Source organism: Moschus berezovskii, chromosome 16, assembly GCF_049115385.1.
Source record: "Moschus berezovskii isolate FMDL1 chromosome 16, NW_MosBer_1.0, whole genome shotgun sequence".
NCBI lineage: Eukaryota > Metazoa > Chordata > Mammalia > Artiodactyla > Moschidae > Moschus > Moschus berezovskii.
This window is the reverse complement of record NC_142475.1, coordinates 52,286,077-52,313,218: the sequence shown is the minus strand read 5'-3', so window position 1 is coordinate 52,313,218 and position 27,142 is coordinate 52,286,077. Positions and strand designations below refer to the sequence as shown.

General features: G+C 44.9%; 1 protein-coding gene across 2 annotated transcripts; it reads left to right on the top strand.

Annotated features, from left to right (window-relative positions):
* Positions 1–72: 72 nt before the first annotated feature.
* Positions 73–26,879, top strand: DERL1 (derlin 1). 2 transcript variants are annotated; one of them, XM_055431752.2, is made up of 8 exons: positions 73–225; positions 10,677–10,788; positions 15,923–15,987; positions 17,024–17,050; positions 17,620–17,715; positions 19,204–19,256; positions 20,684–20,794; positions 24,592–26,879. In XM_055431752.2, exons 1-8 carry the CDS (start codon positions 73–75, stop codon positions 24,728–24,730), a joined length of 756 nt encoding a protein of 251 aa, XP_055287727.1. In that variant the 3' UTR covers positions 24,731–26,879. The 2 variants fall into 2 exon arrangements, with proteins under 2 accessions (XP_055287727.1, XP_088700936.1); XM_088844810.1 differs by lacking the exon at positions 73–225 and adding an exon at positions 416–547.
* The last annotated feature ends 263 nt before the right edge of the window (positions 26,880–27,142 follow it).

Genomic DNA, 27,142 nt, shown 5'->3' with positions numbered 1-27,142 from the left:
GGCCGCGTCGTGAGGGGGGCCGGGACGGGGAGTCGGGCGGTTGTGCGCATCCCGGCTACCGAAGAGGCGAAGATGTCGGATATCGGGGACTGGTTTAGGAGCATCCCGACCATCACGCGCTATTGGTTCGCCGCCACCGTCGCGGTGCCCTTAGTCGGCAAGCTCGGTCTCATCAGCCCGGCCTATTTCTTCCTCTGGCCCGAAGCCTTCCTCTATCGCTTCCAGGTACTGACCGACGACGGGGCAAGTGGCGCCTACAGACCCCAGGTGGCCCCGCCGCGGCGGAGCGTAGACTGGCCGGTTGCGGACGCGCGGTGCCTGGTGGGATTTGTAGTGCAGAGGCTCCCGCGGTTTAGGGCGGGGTTCTCTGGTCCGGGGGTCGGGTGGACGGACGGGTGGACTGCTGGCCAAGGGGGCCAAGCGTGGGCCTGGATTGCTGGAGACATGGAGGCTCCACGGTTTGGCCCGGTGGGAAGGGACTGATTTCGTCCTTCTGTTAAGATTGTGCTCCCCGCCCTCTGTGCTCCGAGAAGGCGGCAGTGGGAAGGTAAGACTGATAAGTTGTCCGTCTGTGGGACGCCAGTGAGTGGCAGGCTGGGGCCACCTGCAGCACCTGCCCTCCGACCTCGCTCTGCCACCCACGTGGGTGGCATGTGGACGTCGTCTTGCTTAACCACCAGCCGAGTTCTTTTTATGTTAATGGAGTTTCTTCCCAGCAGGAGTGATTTGAAAGTCCGAGGTGCAAAGAGTGAGTCTGTTTATTTGTGTGTCTTCCAGGTCCTTAGTATCTGGCAGGTCGTAGTTGAACTTATGAAGGACCAAGTAAAGAGTAAATTGCTCCAGAAATGGAATCCTTATTTATTTATTATTTTTTTAAGCAGTAAGGAAACAGTCCAGGGTAATATTCGTGGTAAGCGAATGTTAGTTTTCTAGAGGTTTATATTTATTCACCGGATTCTGTGATTTAAATCTTTAATCAGTGCAGGTCGGATACTAAGATCTGACATTAATTTTAACACATTGTTTGGACTGTAGGTAACACTCTCTTGTCTTCTCTCTCTTCACTGGCTATTTCTTAGTTTTCTTTGCTGGTTCCTCATCTTCCTGATCTTTAAATACTGCGGTGTACCCCAGGACCTCTTTCCTGTATTCTCCCTAGCTGTAGGTGATCTCATTTAGTTCATGGCTTTAAATCATTTCTACAAGCTGAAGTTTCTCAAATACAAATATACATACTTTCAGTCCAGACTTGTATGTCCAACCATATACTTGAAATGACCACTTAGATGACTAACAGACATCACAGACTTAATGTGTTCTACACTATACCCTTTCCCTTAGAAGTAAATAGCAACTCCATTATTATAGGAGCTCAAGCTAATATTCATGGAGTCATCTTTGACTTCTCTCACATCCCACAGTCTTTTAGCAAATTCTGTTTACTTTAGACAGATATCCAGAATGCAGTCCCTTTTTGTTCTCTGTTGCAAGCCATTATCATACCAGCCTTGTTAGTTTCAGTCTTTACTCTAGACAGTTATAGAGTGATCCTTTTAAAACATCGATCCATGTCCTGTCAGTCTTCTGCCCAGATCCTTTTAATGTCTTCTCAACTGATTGAGTAAAGTTCAAGTCCTTTGGCCTGCAAGGCTTGCTGCTGCCTCTCTGAGCTCATCTCCCACCACTCTTCACCTTTTACATTAGGCTCCACAGTGGAATCCTTCCTGTTTCTTCAGCACCTAACTCCATCTCTTCTCAGGACCTTTGCACGTGATGTTTCTCTGCTTAGGACAATAAGCACAGTTTACCTCCTTATCTCCTTCAAGTCTGCCCAAATGCTACCTTATTGGCATTTATGATTGCCCTATGAAGGGCCTCTCTTTCACTCTGTCTCCCTTACCCATAATTTTTCTTGCTGCATATTACCCCTTGATGTTTGTTAGCCTGCTTCCCTTCAGAGAATAAAACTCCACGAGCACCACTTGTCTTGTGTACTACTGTCTTTGTTACCTAGATCCGTGTTTGGCAATAAGTAGCAAGTGCTTACTTATTGGTTGAATGCATGAAACCAGTGCTGGGGATGAGGGGTACAACAGTGAACAGGAAGAAAATAAGAGAGAGGCATGTGATGGTGACTTTGCTAGAGTATTCTAGAAAGGCCTCAGAGAGTATATTTGAACTGAAATCTGAAAGATGAGCCAGCTTTGGGAAGATCTGGCTTGCAAGAAGAAGAAATAATAAGTGGAAGGCTTAGAGGCAGGAATTAGAATCAGGAAGAAGGCTGAATGGTTAGTACAGAGTCAGTGGGAAGGATGAGGATTAGTAGGGAGGACAGAGAGATAGCCAGGGGCAAGTACAATAAAGCAAAGATGGAAACTAGGCTGGGGCTCGAGCGTATATGGTTTTGTGGTTGAACTTTAATTTGAAGGCACTAGAAAGGCAGAGCCTTTTGAGCAAAGGACTGAAATATTCTCTTGGCTACTCTTTGCGGGGTGAGGGGAGGCCCTAGTGGCTCAACAGTAAAGAATCTGCCTGCAATGTAGGGTTCGATCCCTGCATCAGGAAGATTGCCTGGAGAAGGAAGTGGCATCTCACTCCAGTATTCTTGCCAGGAAAATCCCATGGACAAAGGAGCCTGGCAGGCTACAGTCCCTGGGGTCACAAGAGAGTCGGACACAACTTAGCGAGTAAACAGCTCTGTGGGATGGACTTGGTGTTGTGAATGGGGGCAAGGGAGGGCTAGGTAACGGGACCAGAGAGATAAGTCAAGTTAGAATGCAAGAAAGATGGTGATTTGGATCAGGGTGTCTCAGAGATAGAAGTGGATAGGTTTGGGAGTTGCAGTGGGCAAGATTGCAGCCTAATGGATGCAAAGGGTATGAATGGGTGATGAAGCAGACCTCGAAGAGGTCACTGTTTTCACGGGAGCAACTGAGTGGCTGGTGGAGCTCTTTTCTGAGATCGGGAATGTTTAGGGAGGCCGAGTTTGAGGGGTGGAGGAGGGTATGATAAAGAGTTATATTTTGGCCATAGTAAGTCTAAAGATCCTGTAGTCATCCAGGTGAAGTTCAGTAAGGCAGTTGGGTATTAGAGTATGATCTGAGTGTGCAGCCAGAATTGCATATTCTTTTCTATTTGTTTCGGTGAAATGTTTGTTGCCTGGGTGAATGCTGTGCACTTTGTGCCCAGTGGCATGTTAGGTAATGTGCAGGGGTCATAAATGATTGTAAATCGTAAATGGTCATAAATGAGAAGGGCCTGGTCAAAACCGGCTCTTCGGCTCTCCTTGCAAAACCTTGGTTACTTCTGTAGTCAGCTTCGTAAAAGCAAATCTTTCTGATAGACTGTGCCAAGTCGCTTCAGTTGTGTCCGACTCTGCAACCCCATGGACTGTAGCCCACCAGGCTCCTCTCCTGCGTTGGTAGGTGGGTTCTTTACCACTAACGCCATCTGGGAAGCCCTCTAATAGATTCCAGGTGTATAATGTTAAAAACGGTGAACTGATCAGAAAGGTCATCTTTGCATAGTTTTCCCACCTTCCTTGGGTTATTTCTTGTGGACTTGTTATCCTGAGGAGGGGGAGCAGCTATTGGCAGGAGGCAGGACCGTGCGCTGACTGCCCAGGTGTGGAGAGACCAGTATCTTTCCTTTCTTTCTGCTGCTCTGACTCCTGCTCTTTCTGAACAAGTTTAGCTTTCAGACCCACCTGGAGGAGCTCATTTCAGCTGAAGCAGTTGAAGGAAAAACCACATCTGAGAGACTGATGGATGGGGGCAAACAGTGTGTGATGTGCTTCCTACAAGAGGCTCATTTTTTCTTTAAAAGCTGCATCTTTGAACCACTTGGGGATGGTCGATTTAAAATTGTGAATTCATGTTGGAAGTGAGAAAGGTTACTTTTCCCCCTTATCCGTGGGTTTCCTGTGAGACGCTTGGTGGTTTGGAACTCTGACATTTGTAATGCTGGTTCCTTAGTTTGGGTGGATGGAAAGGCATAGGTGTGTGTGAATGCTAGTTCCTTAGTTTGGGTGGATGGAAAGGCGTAGGTGTGTATTGAGGCTGATTGTGCTGTCATCCATGGTTCTTCATCCTTCACATCTCACACCTATCAGCCAGCCAGTCCACAGGGATGAAATGGCTCCATCTTGGTCCCTGATTTACTGGAAGAGAGATGGCAATTTGCTGCTGCCCTTGTGGTTTCGGAAATGTCTTTCAGGGCTCCCCGCATGGGGATGTTTCATTTCTTTGGGCAAAATAACATCACCGCCTTCCATCTGTGTTGGCTTCTTCATAGTTTACCTCTTTGAGCCCCCACAGTCATCCTGAGGTCAGTGTTATCCCAGTTGATAGACAGCTGCCGTTTCAGTTTCTATTCTGGTGAGTTCCAGATAGTTCTCTCAACTCCTTTGCATAATATCTACCAAAATACACAGTGAAGTATTTAACAAAACATTTTTGAGCGTGATTTCTTTCTAACCAGGCATAGCAAATTATTGTTCCTTTTCTGTGAGAGTAGAAAGACCGTGGATTTCAAGCAGTTGAGTCATGGTCCCCAGGCCTCGCTCAGCCCCTTTGCTCGTGGCATGCCCCCAGGAAAGCTGTTTGTCCTTTTTGAGTATCAGTTTCTTCACTGAAAGTGTGTTAGTCTCTCAGTCATGTCTGACTCTTTGTGACCCCCATGGATTATATAGCCCACCAGGATCCCGGAATCCTGGTGGCAAGGGAATTGCCAGAATATCCTTGCCAGGATTCCCCAGGCAAGAATACTGGAGTGGATTGCCATTTCCTTTTCCAGGGGATCTTCCCGACCCAGGAATCAAACCTGGGTCTCCCACATTGCAGGCAGATTCTTCACTGTCTGAGCCACCAGGGAAGCCCTCTCTTCGCTGAAAGTGGGGATAATTTAATACTGTAAGTTAACTCTGTTGTCACTCCATTGATTATGACATGCTCCTTTAATTTTTGAAAGAGTAGGAAAGTACAAATTACACTAAATGAATGTATTGATTATAAGGCACATCCTAATTTTGGAAACAAAAATGAATATCTTCAAATCAAGGAAAAATGTCATCTACTTCCTGCCTCTCTTATATAAAAACATGGAAAAATGTTTGTGAAGTGCCCAGTAAATAGTCTGGTGGATAATCGATTAAAAAATAGTGCCTATTTTTATTTATTAGCCAATTCCTGCCATTGCTGCCTTCTCTCCTTGAGCAGTAATATTCTAATTTTAATTTGTAATTGAAATGTAACTATGTAACTGCCGAATTCTTTTTAAAAGCATCCTGACTGGAAATGAGAAGATATGAACTGTCAATTTTTCTTAATTTGTTTCCAGGAATAATAAGAGCTGGCACCAGCCAAATCGGTGTTCGGGCCTGGTGCCATATTTGCCAAGCTTTCGCTCACATTATCGCATGTAGCCTGATGACAGCAAGCCTAGCAGATTGACCCCTGAGTGTGCTGGGGAAGAATTATATAATAAGACACATGACTGGAAGGGGAATGAACTTGGTCTGGGGGCTGAGCATAGAAGTAGCTTCAGGGTTTGAATTTAGCACTTTAGTGGCAAGTGTTCTGGTATGTACAGTTTTTAAATCCTTCCTTTGCAGCACTCTCCACGTTACACGGTTCTGCTATGGTCTGTAGCTAAGGTTACCCATTAGCTCATAGCTTCATTTTTAAACTTTCTGTTGAGTTACAGTATACAAGCAGGATATATGTATATATATGGGCTTCCCTGGTGGCTCAGCTGGTAATGAATCTGCCTGTAATGTGGGAGACCTGGATTCGTTCCCTGGGTTGGGAAGATCCCCTGGAGAAGGGAAAGGCTACCCACTCCAGTATTCTGGCCGAGAGAATTCCATGGACTATATAGTCCATGGGTCGCAAAGAGTTGGACATGACTGAGTGACTTTCACTTTCACTTTCATATATATATATGTTAAATAATTGCCGTATAGCTAGCAACCAGAGCAAGACACAGAACATTGCCAGCATCCCCCAAAACCTTCCTGCTGCTCCCTTCTGGTCACTCTCATCTCCAGGGGTAACTACTATCTTGGCTTGTAATACTGTAGATGGTTTTTGCCAATTTTCTTAATTTTTCCATAAATGAAATCACACAAACATTTATTTTTGTGTGTCTAGCCTCTTTTCTGGAGAAGGCAATGGCAAGCCACTCCAGTACTCTTGCCTAGAAAATCCCATGGATGGAGGAGCCTGGTAGGCTGCAGTCCATGGGGTCGCTAAGGGTCGGACATGACTGAGCAACTTCACTTTCACTTTTCACTTTCACACATTGGAGAAGGAAATGGCAATCCACTCCAGTGTTCTTGCCTGGAGAATCCCAGGGACGGGGGAGCCTGGTGGGGTGCCGTCTATGGGGTCACACAGAGTCGGACACGACTGAAGTGACTTAGCAGCAGCAGCAGCCTCTTTTCAGCAGTTTGAGTCACCCACATTGTTGTGCATGGTTATAGATTGCTCATTCTTGTATCGTTCCCTTGTGTGAACACACCACCATTTATTTACCCTTTCTTCTGGTAACAGGTTTTTGGGGGAGTTCTGACTTTGACTCGGATGAATAGTGAACACTTCTTGGTGAACAGAAGCATACGTATATACCTAAGGGAAGAATTGATGACTCTGTACTGCAAGGAGATCCAACCAGTCCATTCTAAAGGAGATCAATCCTGGGTGTTCATTGGAAGGACTGATGCTAAAGCTGAAACTGCAGTACTTTGGCCACCTCATGTGAAGAGTTGACTCACTGGAAAGGACTCTGATGCTGGGAAAGGTTGGGGGCGGGAGAAGAAGGGGACGACGGAGAATGAGATGGCTGGATGGCATCACCGACTCTGTGGACCTGAGTTTGAATGAACTCTGGGAGTTGGTGATGGACAGGGAGGCCTGGCGTGCTGTAATTCATGGGGTCGCAGAGAGTCGGACACAACTGAGCAACTGAACTGAACTGAATAGCTAGTTTAAAGTCCACAGTTGAAATTGAGTGCCTTTCATTTGTTCTTCTTGCCTGTCTAGTATTCCCTCCCCCTGCCCCTGCCCCCTCCCCCCAAAAAAAGGGGAAAGCTGGAGTTTGCTAATACCAGCATTTGGCAGGTGGGTGCTCTTCTTTCTTTCTTACTTGATGACCCATGTAGAATTTTTTTTTTTAACTCCAAATCAACCAGTCCTTACTGTTTCAGAAAATTTTTTGTTTTTGATAGTTAAGAAAAAAAAACTGTCCTAGACTCTGGATGGCATTTGTAATGATTTCAGTAGCACATTGGTACATTGTTTGGGAGATTTTTATTCAGGGATGGTTGAACTACACGCTCATCAGAAGTTGTTGGACGAGTAGCTGACGCTGATGAACAGTGTCTCGTGTTTCTTTGAAGGCCTCTATGCCAGGGAGCACATGGACTTCTCTCCCTCGTTAAGTGAGGAACTCTGGGCATGATACCTCAACTCTAATGAGGGGCCTAGCTTTCCTCATTAAGCTTACCCTTGAGTTATACTTGTTCTCACTGATCTAAGGGACTTGGAAAAGGTGAGTGGTGATGCTTCCTGCCTTGGGGTTTCTGTGGAGTTCAAATAAGATGCTTGCATGTAAATCCCATGCCCTTTGCACTGCCCCTGGCTGCGTCTTAGGTATCAGGGAATCAGTGCAGGCTCTCTAGGGTCGAAAAAGTGCCTTTACCACTCCCAGCCCTGAAAATAAAGCCATTTCCTTATCCTAACTGTCTCCATACCCATTAAAGGAGAGGAGGACATTTAGTTGGGTACGTTGTTCAATGGGGATTTCAGAAATATATTAATTACATTGTGTCCTTCTGAAATGATGAACTATCTCCTGGTGTTTTCATGTTATAATTTTAAAGTAACACAAAGATAATTCCAAGTCCCTTAGATCAGTGAGAACAAGTATAACTCAAGGGTAAGCTTAATGAACTGGGAAAAGAAGTGCAGTATTTTGACAGTTGCTGATTTCCAAAGCACAGGTGCATACAGTGGCTAAAAATAGTGTCGTGTCGTCAGTGTTAATGATGAATGTAGTCAGAAAAACCTGAAGGTTTCTTTTCCAAAATCAGGCCTGGAGTAACGTAGAAGAATGTGGGGGTAGATTAAAATGGGGATTTGTAAAAACCAGGTCAGCACGTGTCTTCTAAAAGATATTGTAATGATAGTACACCCACACTTTTTTTTTTTTTTTTTGGTAAAGCACCTTTCCTTTTGCATCTACTTTCTTAATTGCAAGCTTTGACAAAATCTGAGAGTCAAGGAAGGAGAGAGTCAAAGACAAACGTCACAGGGTAGATGAAGATGCAGGCTCACAGGTCTGGACGTTTCCAGGGCTCCACGGGTTCCTCAGAGCCAAGGCCTCAGCTCCCTTGCTTCTGGTCTTTTACCCCCAGTGTTTTCCTGAAGCAGAGAGTGAATTTGTGGGCTTGCTCTCAGTTCATTTGAGGATTCTACAAGCAGAATAGTAGTACTGAAAATTTTTACCAGTTTTAATTATACCTCATAATAATGACGTCACTTGTGAGAGGCGTTGTAAAAATAGGGGCTTAGTGTCATAAACTCCAGAGTCTGGCTGTCTGGGACAAACTTTTCTTAGCTCTACCAATTATTAGCTATTGCTTAACCTTTTCTCATCCTGTTGCCTCATCTATAAAATCCACCTCTTGAAGTGGGGCATGCACATGAACATAATCGCACATTATTTTATTTTTAAAACCATTGACCAAAATGGATGAAACCAAAGAGGCTATCATTCCTCTTTGACAGTGGAAACTGCGGCTGAAGAGTGATAACATGTAAGCCCTGGCTGAAATCTCTTGTCTTTTCAAATCATTTCCAGGACTGTTTCTGTCTGACTGTTCTGTTTCTGTGATAAAATTGCGAATAAACCTAAATGAATTTTAACCTGTGTTGTTTTACTGGTTTAAGCACAGGGTTGCTGGAAAGTGACTTTTCACGGTATGAAAAGTGCATTTTCCCCCACTGGGAATGAAGCTCAGAGAGTTACAGTCCTGTACTTGGAGAATGTGACCTGCCAGCCATGCCTGGCCAGGCCCCACAACGAATGCCCTCTGTTCCAGCCACACCCAGATTATTAGCCGTATCCATTCCTTTATTGTGCTCTCACAGTTCTTTGGGAGCTTGTACTCATTTTTCTGAGACCAAAGTTCCCTTCCTTGTGCCCACTCTTGCTTCTTCGAACAGGCTCCCCATTATTGAGACCTCCTTGATGTAGGGACCCTGTCTTTCATACTTGTGCAGTAAGACAGCCGTCAAGCCAAAAGCCAGCATTATGTTGGCTTTTCCAAAAGTCTGGGAAGGCTGCCATCCATCTTCAGCTACTACTATTTGATGTTCTGGAGGTGTTACCCAGTAAATTAGACAAGAATGAGATACAAAATGTTATTTACAGACTTCCCTGATAGCTCAGTTGGTAAAAAAATCTGCCTGCAATGCAAGAGAACCCAGTTTGATTCCTGGGTTGGGAAGATGTGCTGGAGAAGGGATAGGCTACCTACTCCAGTGTTCTTGGGCTTTCCTTGTGGCTCAGCTGGTAAAGAATCTGCCTGCCATGCGGGAGAACTGGGTTCAATCCCTGGGTTGAGCAGATCCCCTGGAGAAGGGAAAGGCTATCTGCTCTAGTATTCTGGCCTGGAGAATTCCATGGACTGTTTAGAGTCGCAAAGAGTTGGACATGACTGAGCAACTCACTTCATTTTCACTCAGTTGAGTACTTGGACTACATTGGGAGCTTGGGGTCTTAACCACTGGACCACTAGGGAAGTCCTGATACTGTAATTCAGTTTTAAATTATTTATTTATTTTTGGAATCTTGGACTTCTGGTGGCGCTAGTGGTAAAGAACGTGCCTGCTAATTAATGCAGGAGATGTAAGAGATGCTGGGTTGGGAAGATCTCCTGGAGAAAGGCATGGCACCCCACTCCAGTATTCTTGCCTGGCAGGCTGCAGTCCATGGGGTCGCAAGTGTCGGACACGACTGAAGCTCTTAGCATGCAACATGCATTTGGGATCTTGGTTCCTCCAACCAGGGATTAGATCCATGCCCCCTTCAGTGGAAGCACAGATTCTTAACCACTGGACCACCAGGGAAGTGCCCTGTAATTCATTTGTGAAAGGCATAGCTGTAAGCCTGATCCTAGTAAGGATTAACTATATACTTCTGTTGTATTGTTTTCAACTTGTCTAGAAGTATTTATTGTTTGTTAAATGATGCCATCTTAACCTCATGGGCTTTCCTGGTGGCTCAGAGGGTAAAGCATCTGCCTGCAATGCTGGAGACCTGGTTTCGATCCCCAGGTCGGGAAGATCCCCTGGAGAAGGAAAAGGCAAACCACTCTGGTACTCTTGCCTCGAAAATCCCAAGGGTGGAGAAGCCTGGTAGGCTACAGTCCAGAGGGTTGCAAAGAGTTGGACATGACTGAGCGACTTCACTTTAACTCCATGGACTTGCAGGTTGATGGGACTGTAGCTAATAAAACTTTTCTTCAGTTGCTTTCTTAAGTTATATTGGTGATAGCTCTTATCACTGAGGAGAATGTTTTGCAAGGGTTAATTTTATTTAGTTAAAAGAAGAAAAAAAAAAAAACACCTCAGCTTAGAGAAACTAACAGCTATGTTTTATTTTGATGTGGACAGATTTGGAGGCCAATCACTGCCACCTTTTACTTCCCCGTGGGTCCAGGCACTGGATTTCTGTACTTGGTCAATTTATACTTCTTATATCAGTACTCTACTCGACTTGAAACAGGTATGTCATCCCTGGCTTTTTTACGTGTTGTTTTTGTCTGTTTTGCTAATCTGTGTATTTACATACTGGAGGAATTTTGAGGGCAGTTAGCATTCCACTCCAGTGTTCTTGCCTGGAGAATCGCAGGGACGGGGGAGCCTGGTGGGCTATCGTCTATAGGGTCGCACAGCGTCGGACACGACTGAAGCGACTTAGCAGCAGCAGCATACATAACGAAATGACTCAGGGACTTCCCTGGTGGTCCAGTGGTTAGGATTGAGCGCTTTCACTGCCAGGATCCCACGTTCAGTCCCTGGTCAGGGAACTAAGATCCCACAAGCCACACAGTATGGCCACAAAAAAAAAAAAGAAATGGCATAATGATGTAAACATTCAGTAGGTAGTAACTGTGCCAGAATTCTACAAGGCACTTAGATTGTTTGATTTTTAATCCCCACAGGAGCATCGTGGGGTGTCAGCAGCAGCGTCACCATTTTATAGGTGACAAAGATACAATGGCAGAAGTTTCCACATTTTGTTCATGTCCTGTGTGGCTGGGTGGTGTACCTCTCACTTATCGCGACATCTCCCTCATTTCTGTCACATGGCAGTCCCTGTTTTTTAAGGCACAGTTGGGCTGAAGTGTATACATCTCCTAAATTGGTGTCGAAAAACACTGTTGCAAGTAAAAACCTAGACTTAGTCTCTGTAAGTGAAACACTCAACTCTTTCTTTTAAAATTAATTTATGTATTTTAATTGGAGGCTAATTACTTTACAGTATTGTAGTGGTTTTTGCCGTACATTGATATGAATCAGTCATGGGGAAACACTCAACTTTTAAAAAATATACAGCTGCTGCTGCTGCGTCACTTCAGTCGTGTCCGACTCTGTGTGACCCCATGACAGAAGCCCACCAGGGTCCCCCGTCCCTGGGATTCTCCAGGCAAGAACACTGGAGTGGGTTGCCATTTCCTTCTCCAATGTGTGAAAGTGAAAAGTGAAAGTGAATTCGCTCAGTCGTGTCCGACCCTTAGCGACCCCACGGACTGCAGCCTACCAGGCTCCTCCATCCATGGGATTTTCTAGGCAAGAGTACTGGAGTGGCTTGCCATTGCCTTCTCCGAAATATGGATTTATTTATTTTTTGCCATACTGAGTGGCATGTGGGCTTTTAGTCTCCGAACCAGGGATTGAACCCAGGTCCCCTGCATTGGAAGTGAGGAGTCTTAACCACTGGACTGCCTGGGAAGTCCTTAGAGGCATTTAAAAAAAATTTTATTTTGGCTGTGTTGGGTCTGAGCCGCGAAATATGGGCTCTCTAGCTGGGGCATGTGGGCTTAGTTGCCCCACAGCATGTAAGATCTTAGTTTCCTGACCAGGAATCGAACCCATGTCCCTTGAATTGGAAGGCAGATTCTCAACCACTGGACCATGAGGGAAGTCCCCTGAGAGGCATTTTTAAAAACAACTTTATTGATCTATAATTCATATACCATACAGTTCCACCCATTTAAGGTGTATAACTCAATGGATATTCACAGAGCTATGCAGTCATTGCTATAATCCATTTTAGAACATTTCATCACTGTAGCCATTCCCCATTTCTATTCAGTCTCATTTCCCCTGACCCTGCTGCAGCCCTCAGGCAACCACTAACCTATGTTCTACCTCTTTAGGTTTGCCTCTTAGAGAATTTCTTATAAATGGAATCATATAATCTACAGTCTTTTGTGTGACTGGCTTCTTTCACATATCATGGTGTTTTCAAGGTTCTTCCATGTAGTATCTATGATTAGCACGTCATTCCTTTTTATTAATTTTTAAAAATTATTAAAATATTTATCTGGCTATACTGGGTCTTGGATGCAGCATTCGAGATCTTTACTTGTGCCATGTGGGATCTAGTTCTCCAACCAGGGATGGAACTGGAGCTCCCTCCATAGGGAGCGCAGAGTCTTATTGGGAGTCCAGTCTTCTCTAGACCACGAGGGAAGTCCCTCTCATTTCTTATTGCCAAGTGAAGATGCTGTTGTATGGATTTACCACATTTCCTTGTTTCATTCATAACTTGATGGACATTTGACTTGTTTTCTCCTTTGCTGTTATGAATAATGCTATACAAGCATTCATGTAGAGAGGAGCTTTTGAGGTCTTTCAATTTAACGCTCTTAATTCACAGACAAGAAAACAGTGGTCTGGAAAGGTGGTGACATGCCCCACAGGTCACAAAGCTGTTTGAGAAACACAGCTAGGACTGGAACCCAGTTTACTGACCCCCGTCTGCCTTCCACCATACAGTTTCAAGCTACCATTGCGACCAAATGTTTGCCACCTGCATTTTTTCCCGCTTGGCTATTTTAAGTATCTAGCAGTGTTGGCTGGTTTATAAGGATTCTGATGTGAAACTCGAAGACTGCAATTTGAAGACCAGTTAATTTGTAAATTTCCAGTTGCAAGCTTGCCAAATAATACAGTACTGTAGTTTATGTAATTACAGTATTTTAAATATTCAATCTAAAGATTCCTTAGAAATCACAAAGCCAAAACCACAGCAAAAGAAGCACAGCTGTTACTAGAATTTAGAGATTTTGTGAAGAGTTTCAGCTCTGGTACATCATCCTGATCCCCTCCCATTAAGCATCCTTAAAGCTGTGGCTGGGGTGTGCCTTTGAGGTGGGGTGGGGGGTGGATAAGGAAAAGAGAAGCGACTTTTGCCTGAAATCTAGTTTCTTTTAGGTAGATTTTCTTTCTGCCTTTCTGATACTTGTTAGGTTGTTATTGTTACTTCATTTTTGTCTATTTATTGGCTGCGGTGAGTCCTTGTAGCTGCGCTTGGGCTTTCTCTAGTTGCAGCGAGCAGGGTCAACTTGGCTGTGCTGCGTGGACTTCTCATTGTGGTGGCTTCTCGTTGCAGTCCACGGGCCTAGAGCGTGTGGGCTCAGTAGTGTGGCACATGCCGTAGTTACCCCATGGCACGTGGGATCTTCCCAGACCAGGGATCTAACCAGTGTCTTCTGCCGTGGCAGGCAGATTCCTTACTATTGGATCATAAGGGAAGCCTGAATTTATTTTTTAATTAAAAAATTTTAGGTTTTAAAGGCTGGTTTCCATTTATAGTTATTACAAAATATTGACTATATATCCCATGTTGTACGATACACCATCGAGCCTGTTTTACACCTAGTAGTTTGTACCTTCTGCTCCTCAACTCCATATTGGCCCCCACAACTAGTAACCACCAGTTTGTCCTCTACATCTGTGAGTCTGATTCTCTTCTGTCATATTCACTAGTTTCTTGTATTTTTTTAGCTTGTTAGGATTATTCTTAAGAAGCGGACTCTGTGTCATGTCATTGTGATGGGGTGTAGCGGGGAGGGGAAGTGGCTGAGATAGAGGGACCGTGCCCTCATTCGAGTCTTTTCTCTGCCCCTCTCCTAATCTGCCAGCGGGAGGCGTGAGGACTGAGCTTAGAAGGGAAAGCGGGGCCGATGTCCATTCTTCGGCCCAGTAATGAGACAGGGCCCAGTAATGAGACAGAGCCCAGTAGGTGGTGTAGCAGAAAGAACACTTAACTAGTAGTTAGCCTTCACTCTGCTTCTAAAAGCCACGTGGCTTCGGTCAGGTAGCTTTACTTCCTCGTCTGTAAAAAGGGGGTGTAGGTCTTCTCCTTCTCCCTCACTTGGGGGAGGAGAAGGAAGGATCAAGGCTGCGGAAAGGTGTGGCTTCCCGCTGCTCTTCCCACCATCATTGTCCTTTGCTAGAGTGTGAGCTCCTGGAAAATGGAGACTGGATCGTCTCAGTATATATATATATATATATATATATATATATATATATATATATATATATACACACACACATATATGTGTGTGTGTGTGTAGGTAGTGTGTGTGTAGGTAGCGTGTGTGTGTGTGTAGGTAGCGCGTGTGTGTGTGTGTGCTGGAATGAGAGGTAGCGTGTGTGTGTGTGTGTGTGTAGGTAGCGTGTGTGTGTGTGTGTGTGCTGGACTGAGAGGTAGCGTGTGTGTGTGTGTGTGTGTGTAGGTAGCGTGTGTGTGTGTAGGTAGCGTGTGTGTGTGTGTGTGTGTAGGTAGTGTGTGTGTGTGTGTGTCCGGACCGAGAGGTAGCGTGTGTGTGTGTGTGTGTGTGTGTAGGTAGCGTGTGTGTGTGTGTGTGTCCGGACCGAGAGGTAGCGTGTGTGTGTGTGTGTGTGTGTGTGTGTAGGTAGCGTGTGTGTGTGTGTGTGTGTCCGGACCGAGAGGTAGCGTAGCGTGTGTGTGTGTGTGTGTGCTGGACTGAGAGGTAGCGTGTGTGTGTGTGTGTGTGTGTAGGTAGCGTGTGTGTGTGTAGGTAGCGTGTGTGTGTGTGTGTGTAGGTAGTGTGTGTGTGTGTGTGTGTCCGGACCGAGAGGTAGCGTGTGTGTGTGTGTTTGTGTGTAGGTAGCGTGTGTGTGTGTGTGTGTCTGGACCGAGAGGTAGCGTGTGTGTGTGTGTGTGTGTCCGGACCGAGAGGTAGCGTAGCGTGTGTGTGTGTGTGTGTGTGTGTGTAGGTAGTGTGTGTGTGTGTGTAGGTAGTGTGTGTGTAGGTAGCGTGTGTGTGTGTAGGTAGCGTGTGTGTGTGTGTGTGTGTCCGGACCGAGAGGTAGCGTGTGTGTGTGTGTACAGCCTCGTCGTGGGGAGGAGTCACAACGGTAGGCAGTATGTGCGTGATTCCTGCCGACAGAGCTTACGGGCAAATGGGTGAAGAAGAGATGAACCAGGCAATCACAAGTGTGCCTCCATCTCGTGATGAGTCAGAGAAGGAAAGGCCAGCTAGCAGGCTGTGAGGGGCTTCAGGGCGTGGGGTCTCAGTAGCTGTGACCTGACTGTCCCTTTGGATCTCTCCTGGCTCCTGCTAGTCGAGCAGAGCATGTAACAGACTGGAATTCAATCAAGAGGGCACAGATTAGCCTTGATACCCAGATGACTTTACTTCAGGGTTTTACTGTAGACATGGTTTTAGGTTATAAAAAAATATTATTTTGTTTCCGAGGAGTGATTTAAAAATATTCTCATGTTTTTGCTTCCTCTATAGTTTTTTGAAGTATTTCTCAACATTGAAGTTTCTTTGTTCTGAAATTCTGAACCATGACATTTGTCTTATTTTTGTTTCTAGGCGCTTTTGATGGGAGGCCAGCGGACTATTTGTTCATGCTCCTCTTCAACTGGATTTGCATCGTGGTATCCTTTCATCTGTTACTTGGGGCCAGAAATAACCAGTTCTGTGTTTTTTTTTTCAGGTTTGGGGAAGTAGGCAGTAATCTGTAGAGCATTTCCAGTGGTAGCTGTTTGCGTCTTTCTTTACTGTAGTTAATGATTGAGAATCATAAAGTGCTTTTCAGTAGCAGCTGTAAATCACGTAGCCCCAGAGTGATGCCTGCTCTTGCTGTTGTCTTTGTGGGGTTTTTCCACATTTGGTGGACTTTATTACCGTTCCCTCTTCTTGTTTCCTGTTCTCTGTATTCTCGGGTGTGACAGCTTGTTGACTGCAGCACAAAGAGAGTCCGTGTCACGGGGCAGCTTTTGAAAGCTGTGGTCCCTATCAGAAAACTAATTTACAGCCAGCATCCTTTCCTGACTTTAGCGCCATCTGGTAATTCAGTCCCTCTATGAGGACCCAACTCTGAGAACCTGGCAGGCCTCTCTGCTTGCTGTATGTCAGCCGCGGTTGTCTGCAGCCTTGAGGCTTGCGGACCTTCCCAGGTGGTGAGTGCGGCAGAAGGGGTGAGCTTGTCAGCTCCAGCCCTGTGCAGAGTTGGTGAGCTCAGAATGGCTCTGGGGCTCAGCCTCCACTGAAACCTGGCCAAGAGCCCGAAAAGTGTAGCACTTTGCACGCCCTTTCCCCTCCTCTCAGGGAAGATAAAAAGCTTGTTTTGGACTTCACCTGTGCTGGGGAGCCCTGAATGAGAGTAAAAGCATTAGCTATTTCAGGGGGCACAGGCCCCTCCATCTCCTAATTGCAGTGGCAGGGCACAGAGGACACAGGCAACCAAACTGAATCATGGGCCAAAGCAGTTAATTTCTACTGCTTCTTCACCATTGGAGAGTCTAATAGCGTGCTCACAGTAACAGTGATTAGACATCTTTGTGTTCTGGGCTGTTTTAAGCAACCTGAACTATAGAGAAGTGTTTTTCCTTCCGGAAACTGGAATGAGATGAACTTTTATTCGGTGTGGAATGCTCTGTTTGTGTCTGATCTTTAACTTGACGAACCAAGATTACTGGCTTAGCAATGGATATGCAGGTAAGTATCCCTTGAAACTGTTTGCCCTTTCGTATGTTTCAGATTTACTGTTAATGGCCTTCGACAGAAGTTTAAACTTCGAAAGAAGTTTAAATTGCATTACATTGCATTAATTATATGGTATTTTGAAGATTCTAATGTGAGTTACCTAAATCATTACTTTCCTTGCTCATTTCTGGCTTCTTTATTATGTGTGAACGTTGAGAATGATGGTTTTCCAGTATTTTCTGTGCATGTACATGGATGTGTATTTTTTTAAAATTGAGAATACACCATAAGTAAAGCTTTTCACACACTTTTTTCAGGTAACAGAACTTGACCCTGGTATTTCTGAATCTATCCCAAATAATGTAATTGTATTTTATTAGAGGGTTTTAAAGCATGCGTTGCGTGTTTAAGTAAAAGGGCCAATTTATAATTGTGGTGAGTTGAATTTCTTTTCTGCATTTTGAATGCATTTTGAATAGCCATGTGAGAATTTATTTGGAGGAGAGAGGTTAAAAAAAAAAGAGATTCACGCTCAGCCTCCTTCTAGCCTTATCTTTACATGTTCGCTTCTTTTGTTGCAGTTGCTGATGATTCCTCTGATCATGTCAGTACTTTATGTCTGGGCCCAGCTGAATCGAGACATGATTGTGTCATTTTGGTTTGGAACACGATTTAAGGTACTCTGACCTAGTTGGAAAAATTGCCTTTTCATCCATCTCTGCAGAGATCTCGCTCGTTAGCCCAGAGGTGTGCTTTCTGACATGTCCGGCAGAGGTCACTGCAGAGCAGTAAACCATCAGCAGGCCCCTTCTCCCTCCTTAGCTCCCCTGGGTTTCTTTAGTCAACCCCGCCTCCTTTGCTGACCTCACTCCCTCTGGACCTCAGGCCCCTCAGGCGTGTGTCCTGAGTGATCTCCTGGTTGTGAGTGTGGTAGAAGGAGGGAAGGAAGGATAAGATGGAGCCCTCCCTTTAAAAATCTCTTCTTATCATTCCCCTGTTAGGTATTTTACACTTAAGCTGAGACAGATTGGTTTTTTGCCCCCCCAGCACTTCCCTTTGTACCTTCTCTCACAATTTTCCACCTGTAACATCATTTTGATTTTCTTCCTCGTGTAAATCTGCCCATTCTTAATCTGAGTTGGGGCTGAACATATTTCTTCCTCTCCTGCCTGGAATTGGTCTTGCCTTTGGGCTTCTGAAATATTTTGTGTTCTTCTTACAGTCCTTACCACAATTCTGCCTGTAAGTTAGATGTGTAACCCTTTCTTTCCCAATTTGTGATATTCTTGTAACTCCCTTAGCTCTTAAGTATGATGTCTTGACTCTGTTAAGGGGTGTTAACCTCAAGTAAATAGGCCTCCAGATCTATCTCCAGCCAAGACGAGTTTACTGCGGACCGGTAGAGAGCTTTGCTTGCCATAGCAAGCCACATCCCAGTCCCTGTAGCCGGTGGTAGGAGAGTGCTTTTATAGAGAGAGGAAAAGGAAGTCAGGAGGGCTGTGATAAACAAAGCTTTCCATTGGCTGAGTCCTTATAAGGAAAGAAGTCTGTCTTCTTCCTGTTGGGCTCAGCTGTTGAAACAGGACGTGGGAGCTCCCCCTTCTGGTCTCCCAACTCTACTTAATTGAGATTTCTGTTTATAAATTCTTCACAGGGGCTCAAATGTTGAATGCCTCTGGAGAGCTATCTTGTTTGGGAGAGTATTAGTTCAAGATACTGATGTATAATTTGATAAGGATTCAAAGTATCCGTGAAATATGTAAAAGGAGAACCTAAAACAATGAGCTGTTTTATAGTTGATTGGTAACAATTTGCTGGCTTGGAGCCTTCCTGTGAATCTATTATGGACCATTTTTTTATTAGCATCCACAGGCCATTCATCTACTTTCTAAAGCTGTTTGTTATAATTCAGCAGGTCCTGTATTGCATCTGAAAACTATGAACAAAGTACTGTCTCTCCAGTTGCTAACACATGAATAAGTATAATTTTAGATGGGAAGTTTCAAGTATACTAGGAGTGATGCTAGATTGAGCTAAGGAATTTTTGCAGTGACTTTCCAAAGGATGTATAAGAACCCTTGTCAGGACGACCTTACCCAGTTCAGCCCCCTGGCAACTGTGTCCTCCGCAGGTGTATATTCACGTTTCTGCATATTCTCTCCTAGGCTTGTTATTTGCCTTGGGTTATCCTTGGATTCAACTATATCATTGGAGGCTCGTAAGTGATGGTAGATTTATTCAATTTCAAACTAACCCTTGGAAGACTTCCATTATTAATCTTTCTTCCCTAATCTCTATAACACTTTGAAGATTCTCAGCACTGATGGTGCTTTTGAAACAATTTCATTTGGATGTAATTGATTAAAATCGCAGGGCTTTAAGCACATTTAACACTGAATGGTTTTTTGTTGCTGTTAGTTTGTTGTCACAGGATAGCTTCCATATATGTGTTTTTGAATAAATATTTATTTCTGGATTCACTGTCCAGATTGAGCAAGTATAGACCTAATTTTATCCGAGCTGTCTCCTCTGTGCATAAAATTCATGTTTTTATTTTTAAAGCATTTCCAGAACGCCTTGGAAACTGCTCGCCAGTCACAAGAATGCACAGATTCTCAGATGGGAAGTTTTGTCAGTGGTTTGATAGTACGAAAGTTTGGGCCAAACAGGGTCAGATTTCTAATCTGGAATTAGACCTGAGGCTTAGGAAAACCTTGAAAGGATCCATTCAGAATTTCGGAAGGAAGATTTCAAGATGCAGCTCTTCTAAGAACTCCCATTTCTTACACTTCAAAATATGTTTAATGTTTTAAAACAGATTTTGGTAGTACTAGTTCTTAACCTGATGACGTCTTTGCTCTATGGGGTTCTAACTTCTGCTGCATATCCCTAGGCAGAAGGGAATGAATTGGGTAAACAGGCTCTGTTTAGAGCAGAGCAAGTCCTGGGCTTTGGTCTGGGAGCAGTTGTAGACATTGATCGGTCCCTAACAGGAATGATGTTGCAGGCGGACAGACAGTAAGAGTGGATCTGTAAAACCTTGAAGTGGCCTATATGTCAGCCATGGGGAAACTGAAGAAGGGCCATGTTTATTTTAGGTTTACAAGGTGAAGGTCAGCTTTCCAGAGGGATCTCTGTGGTGTCTTACAGTCCAGGACACAAGAGGCGAGGGAGATGTGATCTGTGGCTCCAGGAACAGAAGGAGTGGACATTTTTCATCCTTCCTTGCTCTTGTGACTCTCTCTTGCCAGCCTTCAAATATACCCCTGTTTTGCAAATACGGTGTTTGTGACTGAAAGCGTTCAGAAGCTTACAACTTCCCCCCACCCTCCACCCCTTCCTGACGCAGGAAAGTAGCAAAAACAATGTTTTGAGAATGGGCTGGGGCTTGAAAGAGATGTCAGAGAGGCAGCTGGCCTTGAGTAGCCCAGACACCATTGGTTCAAGAGGACCAATTTTGTTTCTCATTCAGAATGTGTGCGCCCCTCAGACTGCACAAGGGCTCACTGTTGAGCTGTCACAGACTCCCAGGGACCAGAAATGAGCTGCCACGAGGGATCTCTTCCCTCTGCTATTAGGTAAAACTTGCTGTGGCTCAATTTACTGCTTGAATGTCTTAAAACTCATCTGGCTGTCTGTTTGCAGGGTCATCAACGAGCTAATTGGAAATCTTGTTGGACATCTTTATTTCTTCCTCATGTTCAGATACCCGATGGACTTGGGAGGGAGGAATTTTCTATCCACGCCTCAGTTTTTGTAAGTGTGTCTACCCCCTCTCATTTGACAGTTCCCATGTTCATCTGCCTCCCGATAAAGACTCCATGAGGGGTAGGAGTTCCCTCTTTGTCTGATGGAGAAAGGGTGAGCCAGCCAGGGACTTGCCTTGGTCACTGCAAGCTGAGGCCCGCTCTTTTCCTGGAGCCTCTTGTATCTATAAAACTCCGAAATGGCCTGTAGGTCAGCCATGGGAAAACTCAAGAAGGGCTATGTTTATTTCAGGGTTACAAGGTGAAGGTCAGCTTTCCAGAGTGAGCTCTGTGGTGTCTTAAACAGTCAAGGAAACAAGAGCCTGAATCCAGGCTGCAGGAGAAGATCAGGGAGCTGTGGGCTCTGTCGAGTGCGCGGGACGCACATGTATGGCTCCAGTGTGAGCATCAGGGGGCCAGGGTGACAGAGGTGCCAGTTTTACCCGAGATTTCAGCTGAGGGAGGTGTAAGAGGGTAAGTAGGTTCATTGGTTAGCAGTTTAAAACATTTTATATTCAGTATCACAGACTAGAACGTTTAAAGGACTTTTCAGTGTTACAGTGAGAGACTGGAGGGTTGTGTCCTGCTGCCTGTTCTTGCTGCTTGCAGGGTGTACTTAGTGAGGAGGCTGAGGGCCCAGCTTTGGTTTGGAGGCAGACTTGGGTCAGAGTCCCATTCCCGTCGTCGACCAGTTTAGGTATTGGGAAAGTGACTGAGTAAATTGCCCCCAGCTTCTTTCAAGTCTGTGAGTTGCGGGCGGCCCCGTCACACAGGACGGCCAGAGATGGGGCTCACCCTCGCCAGCACAGTAGTGGGTGCTCAGTAGATGCAAGCTCCCTCAGCCTCACTCCTGAAGTTGGGCGGGGAGGGGGGCGGGATTTGGATACACACTCCCACCCGCTCAGAGATGCTGACACTTATGTGTGTAAGCTGTGTGACCGTCCTGTCAGGGAAGCAAATGGCTGTTGGAGAAGGGGCCAGAAAAATCGCCATCTGGTGTCGCAGCCGGCCTGACAGTCACTCCTGATCTCTGGTCAGGCACATGTGGTGATAGCTTGCACTTAGAAGCTTAAAAATAAAGCAAAAAAAAAACCCCTGTTCACATCTTGCTCATTTTAATGTTCTGCAGTTTACCATTCTTCCAAGGGGTCAATAAGGGCAATAAAACTTGAGTACCTCCCCCTACCCCTCACTTTCATAGGTTAAAGGAAGGTATTTGAAAGTCCTTCATTGTGAAGTATATAGAGAAGTACACTCTTGTGTATGTGTGTCTTTTTCTTCATCTTTTCTTCCCCCTTCATTAAGAACGTGAAAAGAAACTTCTCGTCTGAGTCTTGAGTTGCCTTCAGGCTAAAAAAAAAACCTGATGACCAATCTGCTTTCTAATTATCAAAGGACACAATAATAGCAGGCTTGGATTTTTAATCTAGGTTTATCAAGTCTGATGGCAGATGCAACATTAAAAAAAACCAACAAAACTGGTTGCTTTGGGGGGCAGCCAAGAGTTATTTTACTTTAAATGGCCATATTCTGATTTAATGGCTTGGAGACATTTCTCAGTTGTGGGCAACAACATGTATGAGATTCTAGTGGCAAAACCAACAGCCCACTGGAGCCTGCCTTCCTCATGAGCCTTCCCTGTTGGCGGAAGCCCTTCTGTGAAATTTTGCATAAAGATCAGATGACAAAATGGAGCTCCTTACAGAAGCAGTAACTGCTTTGAAATTATCATAAATCTTTGTTGATTATGTATAATTGGGTATCTTTTTATACTAATTACTTGCATTTAATTTCACTGTCTGTTTAAGTAGTGGCGATGGCTTCCATATTGTCTCAGAGTCAGAAGCAAAGCAAGACAGCCCTGGTGTTGCCTTTTTTAAGTCTTCCAATTTATTATATACTTTGGAGGGATGTTATTTGTGCCAGAACGTTATGAATGTTGGGAAACCAGTGCTTGGAAATACATGTTGATTTAATGATAAAGCTGAATTTGTTTAAAAGGGAAGATGTGAATTATAGAATTCTAAGATGTATCACTGTTTTGCATTCTGCTTAGGAAAGTAGACAGGGACTTTCCTATCTGTCCAGTGGTTAAGAAAATGCACTGCCACTGCAGGCAGCAGGGCTTCGATCCCTGGTTGGGGAACTAAGATCCCACATGCTGAGAGAGATGGCCGGAAAAAAAAGGTAGACAGATCCTCTTCTGTTATTTTTGTTTTTACAAGGGGTTTAATTGTCTTTTTGGAGAGGGAGCGTGCAGCTAACAGGGTTGATATATAAAGATATGAGGACTTTGGTCACTAACTGCTGTCATCTGAATCAAGCACTCAGGTGTAGGATGGGGTATCAGCTCCAGAGTCAGGCTGCCTGGGTTTGAATCCTGCCTGTCACTTCAGAAGAGCTCGACTCAGTTCTGCCTCAGTTTTCCCATCTATAAAATAGGGTAATAATGGTACCTTGTTGTAGGGCAGTTGTGAAGATGAGATGCATTTTTAAACAAGCAGTATCCAGTGTGAGGGAAATGCCTTATGATAAAGTTGAGCTCCTTAGGCTTTCTGCTGTGGGCAAGTCACCCCTCGTGGTTTGTTTTTGGTGCCAAGTGAAAATGAAGTTGCTCAGTCGTGTCCAACTCTTTGAGACCCCATGGACTGTAGCCTACCAGTCTCCTTAATCCATGGAATTTTGCAGGCAAGAGTACTGGAGTGAGTTGCCATTTCCTTCTCCAGGGTATCTTCCCAACCCAGGGATTGAACCTGGGTCTCCCGCATTGCAGGCAGATGCTTTACCATCTGAACCACCAGGGAAGCCCTTGGTGCCATGAGGGGTTTAAAACGGGATATCAGATCACAGTCTCTGTGCTTCAAGCCAAAAATCAAACCATCAGGATCTAATAAGTGGAACAGGTGAAAATAGATGCTCAGTTGACTAGTAATCAAGGAAGGGAAATAGTTGGAAAAACTACTGAGAACATAGAGTCCTGGGTTTACATTTTCTTAGCTGTTCTGTGACTCTGAATTTATTAACTTGTAAGTTGGGAAATCAGCTAACCTTTTTGGGCCCCAGCTTTCCCACCATGAATGGTTGGAGGACACACAATGAATGAACTTGAAAACATGCCTAAACTCCAAGACAGAAAGCGGCCTTCTCCACTGTCCCTTGATGGACACGAAGAACCCAGTTGCATCACGGAGATGCTGTTAGGTGCTGGTTGCGGATTTGTCCTTGGAACTGAGTTTACTTAGGGTCCTTTGAGCAAGGTAGCTCCATATTCATGTAAACCAAATGCTATATAGATGGTTCTTTCTGGTTGCTGGGCTTGTGGGTGTTAATGTTTTTGTTTCCATACTTACTGTTCCCACACAAATTGCTTTTGTTATCAGGAAAAAAAAAATTAGAGTGTGAAGTTAGTGTGAAACCTTTGTTAAAAAAAAAATCATAAAAAGTGAGTGCCTTTTGTGATCAGGGCATGGAGTCCACCAGGACTTTGGACTGAAGCCCACCAGGCTCCTCTGTCCATGGGATTTTCCAGGCAAGAATACTGGAGGGGGTTGCCATTTCCTCCTCCAGGGGATCTTCCCGACCCAGGGATCGAATCTATGGCTCCTGCGTTGCAGGTGAATTCTTTTCCTGCTGAGCCATCAGACAGAGTTAAATAACATTGTCCTCAGCTTCTCCATGGCCACAGATGAACGTAATTCGATGTGACAGATGCCATGGGAACCCCGGGAAGGGAGATAAGGATGGACAACTACATGGAAATGACTTTGTGGTTTTCTCTCATTTTGTGTCTCGTCCACTCTGCTCCAGGTACCGTTGGCTACCCAGCAGGAGAGGAGGGGTGTCGGGGTTTGGCGTGCCCCCAGCTAGCATGAGGCGAGCGGCTGATCAGAATGGCGGAGGTGGTCGACACAACTGGGGCCAGGGCTTTCGGCTCGGGGACCAGTGAAGGAGCGGCCTCTGGTCTGCCCACCAGCCTCTCCTCTCAGATGACGTTTCCTCCCAGCTCAGGGTGACCTTCACCACTGAGTTCTAGCTGATGCTGTTGGATGTGACCCACACTGAATGTAGTCTTTCAGAACAAGACAACAGTTTTTTAAATCCTGGGGAAAAAAAAAAGTGTTCCTCGAGTTTCATGATTCTCATTCAAGTCCTTACTGCTAAGAAGAACAAATTATCAGCTGTGCAAATTTCAGAACTGGCCGTATTACCATTTTTATTACTATTATTTTTGATGTCTTTTCTTCCTTTTCCATCTGAGTGATGGGTTTTGGCAGGTCCGGCTCTGCCGGTAGCAAGCTGGGTGTCTGGCATTGGGTCACCAGACCCCTGTCCACGGGGCTCTTACCTCTTCCTCGCACACACATCTCCTTCCTCCTTTTCCCCTCCCCCAGGTTCCCAACTAGAGCAGTCTGCCCGTAAAATGGTTCTGCCTCTGACCAGCTCTCTTTATTTATTGACCTTTGCCATGGCTTGGCCACAGAGACCTGTTCACGATGTTTCGCAGTGGCAGAGCCGTAACCCTAGGGCAGAAGCCAGAGCAGTGGACGAAGAGCTTCCTTGGCCTTGGGGATTGCCGTGACCTGCTGCCAGTTGTCACTGTTTGCCACCTCATCAGCTATTCTGATTAAAAAAAAAGCACCGCTGAGTCAGTGAGGACTCCAGATCGGTATTAATGAGGCATGAGAGTCATTGCTAGGTGTTTTTTTATCCTAAGTTAAGTGATCAAAACTCTAGTGGAGTTGCACCTTTCATAGGGTCTGGGTTTAACCTGGGGTAGACATCTTGCGTAGGGCGCTGTGTGTACCCAGAGTAGTGGATTTGCATTGTGCTAGAAAATTCCAGCTCACATTAGCCACAGGGAGAAGCTGTCTTGGAAAGGCGCCTGGTCATTGATTCTACTTTGTTCTCATGCTGGGTATGTGTTTATTGAGTAGAGTGGATGGGAGAGCTTTAAACCCTGTTTAAGCTGTCTCTTTTTTGGGGGGGTAAACCAGCCCCCCGTCTTCACCCCCTTGGCCATATGCTTCAGTTAGTTGTGAGGAGGGTGCAGCTCCTTGTATGTCGGTCTTATTTCAGGAGGTGTTATAAGCACATCTAAGTGAATCACATAATTCTGGGTTGTAATGGCTTTAGATTCATCTGTGTTTGAAGGGCTTTTTTATTTTGAGTCATGAAGGTACATCAGACCAACTTCAATACCCACAAGTCTCCCCCGCCACCCAACCACGTGGGCTTTTTCCATCAGAGCTAGGCTTGTCACCAAATAGTTTTTATTTTGAAGGCTATGATGTTTCGCACAGTTTTCTCGTTTTATATTTTTATTCTGAAAGTGAACTGCTAGGAGCAGTGCTGAGTGGCTGCCATGCTCCGCGTCCATTTGCCCAGTGGTTCTGAACAGGAAGCGCTGTGCACTGGTAGGCTGACTTTTTGCCCCTCTCTGAGGCAGTGATGTGTGTCATTCTAGGAAATGGCGATTTGAAAACAGCTCCTTGGTTTTCATGAGGTTTGTTTGCGTGTACCTCTCCATATTTAATTTATATGATAACATAGGAGACGGGGAGAATATGAACCCCAGCTGTCACGTGTTCTGCTGTTGACCTGTGGCCACAATAAAATTTACTTGTGAAATTTTAAAAGCCCTTCTTCCTATTATGTCGCCCTAGCACCCACTAAGCAGGAGTGGAGACTCAGTGTGTGTGTGTGTGTGTGTGTGTGCGCGCGCGTAAGTGTAAGAAGAATCTCATGGTAAGTGAGCTAGTATCCTGCACGCCCTTTCAGCAGCTCAAATGCCCAAGAGCAAGAGTCTTTCTGAAGGTTCCAAGTATTGTTTAGAATTCTTCAAGGCCAAATGTTCACTACGTTCTTCCTTTCAAGCAAATTTAAGAAGCTGATAATCTTATTAATTTTTGTCTGGATTACCTCTCTTGGAATAATTTTTGCTACGCAAGCTATTTGAGATTTGATTTGGCAAGGCAAGACATGACAGTGGATTCTCTTTGTGAAAGGAAAAAGAAATCCTGATTTTGTATAGAGATTCTTTTTTTGTAACTAATCTTTTTATTGGTAAAAACTATAAATTAAAACATACAACCTGATGGTCGTCTGTCGTAAGTTTCCGTATCGCTGCTCTGCTGCCTCTTCTAGATGGGACGTGGTTCATTTATGTAGCCAGTCATCTCTTGGTGTATGTTGCTATGATAACGACACAGCAAACATTTTTGTAGCTACTTTCATTCATGTGCTGGAAAATACCTGTAGGATTCATTCTTGGAAGCAGGGTTTATAGGTTTTCATTATAATGAAGCAGGACGGGGCTTCCCTGGTGACTCATGGTAAAGAGTCTGCCTGCCAGTGTAGA